The sequence below is a fragment of the Rhipicephalus sanguineus genome, chromosome 5, assembly GCF_013339695.2.
Source record: "Rhipicephalus sanguineus isolate Rsan-2018 chromosome 5, BIME_Rsan_1.4, whole genome shotgun sequence".
In the NCBI taxonomy this organism is placed as follows: Eukaryota; Metazoa; Arthropoda; class Arachnida; order Ixodida; family Ixodidae; genus Rhipicephalus; species Rhipicephalus sanguineus.
In genome coordinates this window covers 35,842,619-35,853,515 of record NC_051180.1, presented here as the reverse complement: position 1 = coordinate 35,853,515, position 10,897 = coordinate 35,842,619, and the positions used below count along the sequence as shown (strand labels likewise).

At 44.3% G+C, this 10,897-nt stretch overlaps 1 protein-coding gene across 3 annotated transcripts in view; it reads right to left on the bottom strand.

The window, feature by feature from the left end:
- Nucleotides 1–180: 180 nt before the first annotated feature.
- The window catches only part of LOC119393498 (zinc transporter ZIP10), a 90,631-nt gene continuing 79,914 nt past the window's right edge, over nt 181–10,897 (bottom strand). For all 3 annotated transcript variants that reach the window (XM_037660550.2, XM_037660551.2, XM_037660554.2), the window contains exons 11-15: nt 10,239–10,392; nt 6,923–7,004; nt 6,053–6,133; nt 3,869–4,056; nt 181–1,840 (exon numbers count right to left, since the gene is read on the bottom strand). In XM_037660550.2, the coding sequence (XP_037516478.1) occupies nt 1,691–1,840; nt 3,869–4,056; nt 6,053–6,133; nt 6,923–7,004; nt 10,239–10,392 (655 nt within the window). In that variant the 3' untranslated portion in view covers nt 181–1,690. The remainder of the gene's footprint in view (nt 1,841–3,868; nt 4,057–6,052; nt 6,134–6,922; nt 7,005–10,238; nt 10,393–10,897) is intronic.

Genomic DNA, 10,897 nt, shown 5'->3' with positions numbered 1-10,897 from the left:
ACATATACGTACTTAGGTTTACAGTTGTCAAGTGGTGTATAATAAGACATAACTGCAGTACATGATGGACAAAAGTTGAAATCTGTATCTAGGGCAAGTAGGAGCGATGTCACGATATGGAAAACAGGCATGCCAGTGATTTCATCCATGAATAAACCAAGCTTTACACTGCAGGCACAATGACATCCCAAAGACTTTATTAGCAAAATGTATCATCAAAGATATATGTATATAATATAAAGCTGTTCAGTCTGAACAGCAACAATTTGTGTAACCTATGCTGTCAAGAATAAAATGTGCAAACCAGTTATCTTTTCAAACATTGCAGCACCACTCGGGAGACGAGGCAGCACAGCCTGCCGGCGGACAAAGTACATATGTGGGTGGGTGCAAGCACATCGACAACTGTACAGTGCTAAACACTTGCGCTTGGCCCAAACATCCTCACACGTCTGCACCGGTATAGACGAACTGCAAAATGTAAGATGCGGGCAACAAACAAAAACGATAAAACTGTGGTTGTTCACCTAAGCAAAGCAAACCAAACAGAGCAGGAACAAGCGAAGGAACACTACCAGAACATCTTGTCACTGTGCATGCTTAAAACAAAAGAACAATGGCACCAGTTGCAAAATTGTAACGAGCATGAATAGATCGCACACACATGCTGGGAGCGCACCCAAACTACTCACAAACACAATCTACTAAATGCCAGCAAACACTGCATAAATTAATGAAAATGATGAGCTGCATTTTTTTAGAGGTCTGATAAAAAGAACGTAGTGCATAGATGAAATAAGGCATGTCCAAATGGGGTTGGGAAAACGCGCGCTGCTTCTCTCACAGCAGTGTTGAACACAGTGAAGTACTGGAGCACGTACACAGCAAAATAATGAAGTGCATTTAAAACATTCATGAGGTGGAAATGTGCAAAACTCACTCCATCCAGCTGCCATCAGGAGTTGTTCTAACTTTACGGTTCGAGTGCAGGATTACCACAGGAAAAGGAAAAAAAGAAGCTCTGCGATAATAGACTTCTACACCGCATCTTGCTGATAAATTGTTCTGGCACAGAGAATATGGATCTGAAAATTTCCCAAAGCGACCATCGCTTGAGATAAAATGACGTCAGTCAAAAGAGGCAATAAAAAGTAGAACAGAACACACAGTATGTGTGAACCAAGATTGTTCATACATAACAGATGAAAAACAGTGGGAAGGGATACAAACAAAAGTAACAGGCATCAATTACACAATCATGCAGGATGTCCGGAACAAAGGTGCTGCACTGTATTGCTAAACGCAGCATGCTAGATTGTTATCACACATAAATTACCTAGGCATCATTGTTGCTAATGCTATGCACCGTTTCACGAGCTAGTCCACAATCGTGAACACAGCACTGTTCAGCACACAACACACACACACCAAGGATGCAGGCTTGATTGGAGACTGCACACACCTCTGACAAATGGCTATCCACAACCGATGGAGCTCAAGAACTGCAGGTATGGTAAAGCTTTCTTCCAGCAAACCTTCGCTGACATCTTGCTCTTGCTGCATGAAAGGCCTCGACCGGAAGAACGCAACCACAGCATGAAGTCGTTGGGTGAAGCAGTCGGAGAGAATGGTGAATGATGTGTCCACACTGGTGTACACTGCTGACTCCTTTCAAGTGTAGGGCAAGAAACTAAGAGCTCATGAGTCTTTGGAGGTCTCGCTCGTACAGAGCAATCACAAACATTGTAGTCACCCCCAGCGATATACCGAGCAGCTGAATTCCAAGCTGGTGCACAGCCCTCGCATTGCCGTAGTTGGGGTTGACTGACAGTTCCGGAAGCTGCAAATGGAAATGCAAGAGATGACAATAAAGAAATGGTAAGTGGGTTATGGCAATAAAGAAACTGCCCTGCTGCTCAAATGCTGCAATAAAAAGAGCTCTGGCTAAACTTTAACCACACTTAGAACCTATACATTCATACAAACAGCTGGACAATTAGTCAATAGTTCGACAAAAGTTCGTCTGGTCAGGCACTGGATGAGATGAAACATGGTCACTAAGTCTGTTGAAATTATCCAACGTTTCAGAACTGCATACGGTTTCCTTGTTCACTGAGCTGGACTGGAAGTCATCAATTAAGTAGCCAGTAGGTGACGCGACAAGCGGGCGTAAATGGCAGGCATAGTCCCTGTTGTCCTATTCATTGTAGCCGAGTCGACTGAATGATTAGATTCCAGAAGCTGGCGGGATGAACATTCTTTCCCTTAGAGACGATAGTGACATTATGAATGGCGTTAGTCTTGCGACTTATTAGTGACGTCATGTTGGTGTTCCATGAGGCAGCGGGAGAACTTGTTTCGCCAATACAGTTAAACCTGTTTATAACGAACCGCCATACAACGAATTCGTCGATATTACGAAGTTTTCTATTCCCCGCCATTACTCCATAGAAGCACATGTATTTGGGACTTCTATGTAACAGAGTGGCAGCGGGAGACACGCTTGATAAAACAAATTTTCGCCGCCTGACAACCTAGAGATTTTGCCCCGAATTTTGTCATTTTGGCATGAGCAGGAGCGGTTGCCCCGCCGACGAGAGCGTGAAGCGGCGGTGTTACGCATGGCGCGCTCGAAGCCCCGGCGACTGCGAGGAGAGAGCAAGCGCGCGTTCAAGCGGGTGGGGTGTGTGCGAGGCAGGCAGGTGAGGTCTGCACTTCTCGAGCAGGCTTTCCTGTTGCTGTGGACGCGTGCACAGGCGTTGAGTATTGATCTCTCACAAACAAGCAATAAAACAAGTTTTTGGCACTAAATAAATGTTTTGGGTGAGCTCTGCCTTTAATTCCCCTTGTGTTTAAATTGTGCATTTCTCTCCCGAATTTTCGTGCTGAAACTGGATATAACAAAAACCTGTTTATAACAAATTTTTTCGGGAATTTGTCAATTTCGTTATATCCAGGTTTAACTGTTATACACTTGACGGCGATCAGTGCACGGTATCTTGTACACAACCCCCGGGAACGATTCACTTGGCAGCCTGTCTTTTACATTCAAGAGCTGGTTTCGGGACTTGCTGGTTGGGACATCAGCAACGCGCAAATCACATTTTGAAAATACATATATGCGAAAGTGCCTCGCTGATTTCTTCGACCGAAGGTGCGGCCGCATGTGCACAGGTTGTCGAGTTGCTCTGTGAGCTTGGCTGTAGTATCCACTTCTCAGTTCTAGAGATGAAACGATCAGGATAGCAGTTGCGGCTTAGCTCCCGATGGATCGTCCTATAATTTCAGACGTCTAATTTCATCAGGCTAGATCAGTGACCGCGTTTCATCTCAACTGGACAATTGCTGATAACTGTTGGGGTTTTACTTCCCGAAGCCACGAAGGGACGCCGTAGTGGAGGGCTCCAGAAATTTCAACCACCTGGGGTTCTTTAACGTGCACCTAAATCTAAGTACACGAGCCTCTAGCATTTTTGCCTCCATCGAAAATGCGCCCGCCACAGCCGGGATTCCGTTCCGCAGTCAGGAACCATAAACGCTGCACTACCGCAGCGGGCAAAACCACTAAAATAGTCTGTTAGTTCTCATTAATGTTGTGTCTAACAAAAAAAAAAACGAGCCCTTAAAAGCCATCTCCTTTCCTTCATGAAATAGTCACAGCAGCACAGCTAATGACTGCTGGGACCAATGGCCTTATGGCTACCTTGTCTATATATATTGTTTAACAGTCATGGAACCATATAAGTTAAAACATGCACACATGCATGCTAACGTTGTATGTTTCTTAAGGTAAGCCACTACTGCGGAAGCAACCTGGGAAGCTGAACCATTGTTTATCGTGAAGAAACAGGTGCTAATGCATACTCACCATGTCAACCAGAGCGATGTAGAGGAACATGCCACCGACCCCCGCAAAAATCCACGATGAGGCCGAGTGGACATTTCCTAGAGAGATGCCGATGGCCATTCCCAGTAGGCACAGCACAGATGACACTATATTGTAGAATACGGCCTGCTTCACCGACATGCCCGCCTTGAGAAGCACCGCAAAATCACCTGTAATTTCAGAAAGTTGAACAATGCCATGCCTTGTCTCAATATTTATCGAGTCACCATTACTTGTCGGCTGCCCAATTGCTGCACTTCAGGCCCATAGTGCTCCTCAAAATTTAAAAAGTTTCATATACGAACTGGTAGCGTGAATTGTATGCTAATTTTGCCATCGTCTGCGACACCATATTTCAAGTAAGGACAGCAGTTAATAAGGCACTGTCAAACCTCGATACAAAGAAGTTGTGCTAACAGTGAAAGGCTTTGTCACATCAAGAGTTTTCTTTATATTGAGGTTCTCGCGTTCTAGCAGTACAAAACACCAGAGCTTCCCAGGAACGAAAGAAGGGGAATTTTTTCGAGGGGCTCGTTTCTTTGTTATGCACAACCAAATGGATCAAACATAATGTGGATGAAAAAGTACCCTTTATGTTGATGGGATCTGAACCTACAACCTTTCAAACTACGCGTCCCAAGCTCTACCAAGTGAGCTACGATGGAAGGCACTTCCCTGTCCACTTCATAGGGTATTTCTGTACTAATTCAATGCCCCTGGGAGGATTAGCCAGCGCCACTCGTAGCCAAGACGGCGAATGTGGAACACTTTTTGCCAGAGGGAGTTAGGTGGCATGTGATTTTTCCACGAGGTGGCAGCCAACCAACAAACACTCGTATGCTGCCTTAAAGGAACACTAAAGGCAAATAACAATTTATGTCAGAGTGAAAGCTCAATGCATGACAATGTCTAAAACGGCAATATTATCAACAGCAGTGCCCTACTCACCGAAAAATTAAGCTGAATGTATGACACGATGAGCGCCACGAGCGGCACATTTTGGAAATGATCCCGATGACGTGAGGGAGTTCATCTACAATTAATCACTCGTAATCAAACTTGCTTCAATAAAAAAAGAACCTTCCGTGCATCAAGAGACGTAATAAAATGCTGCTTGTTCGTTTCTGTTTGATTAATGGAAAAAAAGAACCTCTTTGGCGTTGCCATGGGGAACTGCACATGTGGTTAAAAGGTTCTGTTTTCGGCGAACTGCGCTTTGCCCGGTGCCCAGCTTCGCTCATGCGGTCGCTTCTAAGTGGTAGTTTTGGTATCGCGTACTGCTGCATGTGTTTTGCACGCTCGTGAAAGTCGCTCTCTGACAGAAAGTTCGGCAAAATGCAGCATGCATGTGACGTTGCCCGATGCCCGAATGGTGCACGCCGCCAGTGCACGCCTCTGCGCAGTAAAGGCCGGCAACGTTGGGCACGACAACAGTGATGTTAGAAAGACCACTTTCAGACGGGCGATTTGAAGTGTGCTAACACAATGTGGACCACTAAAACGTGATTTTATTTCAGCACTTCCTTGGCACAAAAGTAGCATTACGAGGTTTCTAGACCGCTATTTCAACAATCAACGTCGACTTAATATTTGCCTTTAGTGTCCCTTTAAGGCATTAAGTTTGCCGAGATCAGGCCGCACGCCTGTCGTTTCTAAGTACAGTTGAGAGCGCTGCAGTACAGTAGCGCATGAGCACAGACACGTGCTTTTATTTCATATTTTGCAGGCTTTCTTCAAATGCTGGAAAAAAACCACCATGCAGCATGTATGTTGCCGCAAAAAATTGAATTGGTCATTTCGGAATGCCCTCTATGTGTAATGAAATGCACTTGACCCTGAAGGTAATATTAAAAATTTTGCACACTTGATATTAGTCAACTAATTAAGTACAATATAAAAATACCCTATTGAGCACCACATGACTGCAAACCATATGTTGGTTTCATTCAGCTGTGGTTGCCTTTTTTTTTTTCAATATTTGGTTCTAGTTACATGAAACACCCTGTATATAGTTACAATTATTCAAACAATGTGCTCTATTGTGAAGCATGATAGCAACAGCCTATGCGGTGTGTATAGTTGTAGCCAAGATACTGCTGTTTACGACAATGGCGTCATTCACTGGGCTCTGCCACATTAGATCCAATTCAAAAAGTATGCACATACCCAGCTCGTGTGGAAGTTCATGGCAGAACACAGCGATGGTTGTACTAAGGCCACCAGAAAGACCCGATGCAAATGCTGCACCTGGAAAGGGAGACAAGGAACGAAAAACATGAGATGTTTCAGACCACCAGAAAATGACGATTTCCTCAGAACCTGTAGTAGTTCTCATTGGATGGTAGAGATAATCACACGTGTACGTGCGTGCCCCCCCCCCACACACGCACGGCAAGAATTTTATGCCTCAGTGGTCAGTGGTTATGGTGCTTGGCTGCTGACCCAAAGGTTGCAGGTTCTATCCTGGCCACAGCGGTCGCATTTCAATGGAGGTGAAATGCTACAGGCCCGTGTACTATGCGGCGTCAGTGCACATTAAATAACACCAGATGGTCGAAATGGACGGAGCTCTCCACTATGGAGTGCATCATAATCATATAATGGTTATGGTACGTAAAACCCACATATTATTAACTGCAAGAAGACTCTCCATCTAGGTCGATCGACAAAGGTGCACCAACACAGCTTGCGATTGTTATAAACACAAGAAATAAGGAATCATTAAAATTTATGTTATATATAGTGGTACAATGCTTTTTCTTGTGTGTTGCCCATTTGCAGAGGTATGGGCTTGCGAGGTGTGGGCACCTTCGAAGGTCCACTCTTTATGTCTTGTACTACAACAGTTGTATAAAAAAAAAAAAGGTTGGGGTGGGGGAGACTTGTACAAGAGTAAGAGTTCTTCCTTGGGCAAAGGTTCTTACGGAACCTGAATTACAGCAATGCATAGTTTAATTAACAATCATATCTACCTGTTTTACTAATGCTATTACAAGTTCATTGAACTAAGTCCTTGCAGAAAGCTTTTACACCCACCTATAGCAAGTCCATCGGAAAAGTTGTGAAGCCCATCACCAATGATCACCATCCAGGCCATGGCAGCTATAGAAGATGGCACCTGCAGATGGCACGGAGAACAATTGCTTTACAACAACAGAAACAGGCCCTGTAGGCAGAATATACTATGTGAACATGTATTGTCAAAGGCAGTGCAAAACATTTTACACATAGTAATGCATCCACTTACAATGAGGGGCAATTAAAATTTGGAAAAATGTTTCGCCGAGCAATGCTAGGTGGTTTTCGAATACACTACTCCATCACACTAGTTGACCCACTGATGATGGCGTTCTTGCCATTGCCATATCCTGAGCAGGTGCGCCAAATAACCGAAGTCTGACCAAATAACAACTCTGGTCACCAATTCCAACAAGGCAGTTCAGGTTAAGCCTACCCGGTGCGCAAGGCAGGGCAGGCATACAAGACATTGCAGAAAGTTCACCTGTGATATGCTTGTACGATTACACCGCACTGGTGATTGGGCCCGAAGATCACAAGTGTAATGAAGCCTCAACTTTGCTTCGGTCTTCTTGGAAAAAAAGTACATTCATTACGCGAGTAAATATGGTAAGCAAGTATTCCCGTGAAGTGGCACAAAAAAGAAAAAAAAAAAGACATACTACAGTAAAACCTCAATAATTTGAACTGTTATTTCGAAATCCCGATCAACTTGAAGGATTTCTGAGGTTCTGTATCTTGCAATGTAAATTTAAGTAGACAATTTGACGTGGCGGTCAGTACCAGCCTGGTTCATTTGAAAACTTTGGGTGCCATGTGTCAATTCCCGGTTTCGCCGCCAATCGGCGGAAATGACGGCCCTTAGGAGCCTCACAAGGCAATGCAGTGGAGAGATGCTAATGACCGACGGCTAAAGCACCCCACCCTCGCTGCTGCCAGCGAAAAAAAAAAAAAAAAAAAAAGCAGTTTCGTGGTCAGCTGAAATGTATGCCTGCGGAAAAGAAGACATACTTCACTGCAATACAGCGGTGACAGGCGAGCAGCAGTCACACGCTTCTCGCAACGTCAGCGAGTCACAATTTACCCATTTTTTCTGGAAAAATACAGAAAATAATAAAGAACGGCCTTACAGAATGCTCGCTGTATGTGAACCTCTGATTGGCGATTGCTCGGGCAATTTGCACACTTGCACTGCTGGTGAAGTTGTTTCCTGCAACGTCTACTTTGAAAACTCCTACTTGCAACGACTACTTTGAAACTTTTCCAGCCGGAACACATCACGAATTCCGTTACACTGGCCATGATTAAATTCTTTGTTTTACCATCAAGAATGGTCGAATGGTCGCATCATGATGCACTGACGCTACAAGGAGCAGGTGACATGCTGCCAGCATATCACCACTGTGTTGAAGTAAAGAGTGTCTTCTTTTCCGCAGGCACACATTTCAGCTGACCACGAGAATGTTTCTTTCTTTAAATGTGAAGCACTTCTTAGCGAACCTTTGGCACTTTGAGCGTTCCTTCCTTCCTGCCTACCTCTCCCTACCTACCTCTACCTACCTCTACCCACCTACCTCTACCTACCTCTACCCACCTACCTCTACCTACCTACCTCTACCTACCCTATCTAATCCTATCTAACCTATCTAATTTTACAAGAAAGCAATAAACACTACATGATATTCCTACGATGTGTACTCCTACGATACAGGCGTCATATCAGATTAACGTCTGTGGTTCCAGTGTTGGCTCCGCTTTTATAGCAGTCTAATAAACATTACATTTGTATTCCTATGACTCAGAAAGCTATATTGAAGCATTGCTCGACCCTGGAGGAATGCCTTAACGAAAGTTACATATAATATTCACATTACCGCACCGTAATGTGCACTTAGTCCGCCAGAACGACGCACTGTCCTCTTCATTTCTTACGAGACTGGGCGATGGCCTCATGCTGACCGAGGATGCTGCCAGAGTGATTAACAGCCGCTTTGTAGACTTGGCTACATAGGCCATATACGCCCATGTAGTCTACTAATGCAAGCGTTATACACTGATGTTGGTCTACGTAGCACTATCTAGGTCTAAGAGCCTCGACGGCTTATACCTAACCAACGCGAAGGGGTACTTCTGCTTCCGACATGTCGCCGGCTCTATCGACAGACAACTTGTCGACGAAATGACCGAGGCATCAACGATTTCCAACAGCTGTACTATACCTCATACTTCACTACGCATGGACCCCTCGTCACAGCGACCACGACCGGATCCGATAACAACTCATGACCAGCTGCTGGTGTTCACTGATCACGGTGATGATGACCTTGTTCAATAACTGTCAAGAACCTCTTCCACACATGCACACGGGTTCGTGAAACGTGTGTGCGTTCTCCATCATATGGGACAAGTATAAGCACTACATATCAGCTTAGCGCTTCTGGTGTTGGCAATACCCACGTTGCCGTTGGCAGCGTTACCCAACTGTAAACAACTTTATGTTATATATATGCGGCTCTTCAACATATATGTGTGCATATAAAATTTATACAAATCTTTAGGGTCATTTTGTAATGTTTCGCTCAGTAAAAAAATTACGCCACAGTCACCTTCCCACCGCATGCTTCGCATAACATCGACTCCCACGGTACGTGGAATCTGCCTCATTTTTTCCTTTTTTTTCCTTTTGTTGTGCTGGCAGCAGCGAGGCCAGTGATTTTCCCGGGTTAACGGCAAAATTGGAACCAGATATTCCTGTAAAATATAACCCTTCGAACTGCAAACTAGCAGGCACAGCAAACAACCACCTCCAATTACTTTCATTGTATGTTTCGTTAATTCAACAACCCGCTTAATTTGAAGATTTTTCACAGTCCCAGTGACTTTGAATTAGTGAAGTTTACCATATATGGCAACTTAACACATGCTCCCGCTGGTACTGGCAACTCTTAGTGTTGCCTGCTCTTTTAGTGAGCAAATGTTAATATATAACGATTGTATTTCAATACAAGCTGCTTTTGCTTACCGTGTCTGGGGATACTATCCCCAGACACGATAAGCAAAAGCAGCTTGTGATACCAGCAGGATTTGTCCGTGTTCACCACGTACCACATTCTGCCAAAAACTTGCATCATCTGCCAAAGAGTCTTACAGAAATGACAAAAACTATGCAGTTATAAGCCGTATGACTTTGCAAACGACTGCTTTGATGACAGACAAGTTGTGCAGCTACAAGTCCTTAATGACGCTGAAGAAGAGAAAAAAATGCGTTAAAAGGTTAGCCTTCAAACGACAGGATTTCACTGGAACCTGCGAGTACCAGTAGCTCTCTGCTCACCTCATGGCTATGTGCGTGGCTGTGGCGGTGGTGGTGATGGTGATCGGCCACGGTTAGCGTGAAGCTGTGCTCTTCACCGGTCTGGCGATAGACCAAGGTTTCCGTGTGGCACTCCTCCGTGCCTGGGTCCCGAGAGCTGTGGCAAAGAGGATGCCTGGAGAAAGAGTGGCACCTCACAGGTCAAGCACCATTCCAACCTACTCATTCAAGTGAAACTACAGAGAAGTAGCCTGGATAGAGATGTGTTCAGGAAATGTTTCCATCATTTCTGAAATTTCTGTAGTCCTCGTAAATACAGAAAACTTATAACAGTAAAAATTCATTATAAACGTATATAGTATTTGTAGTCCTGTATGAGTGCCAACACAATACCTCATTTACTTCGTTATAATAAAAAAAAAAAATTTCATATTTGTTATATAGAGTTTCGACTGTATCTACATTTCACACAGGGTCAGTCAGTCATGCTGAATAAGGCTTTCAAAAGAAGTGAATCTCACACTAAAAGCCCGTGCACCAGTTGATAGCAGGCTGCAGCATTTTGAGAAAGGCAAATCTTTCACTGATCGATTGCAGGCTCAAAGTACTCTTTTCTTTTTTTTCCCCCTTTATCCCCCGTCACCAATGTGCAGAGGTGGAAAAAACAAATTGCCTACGTG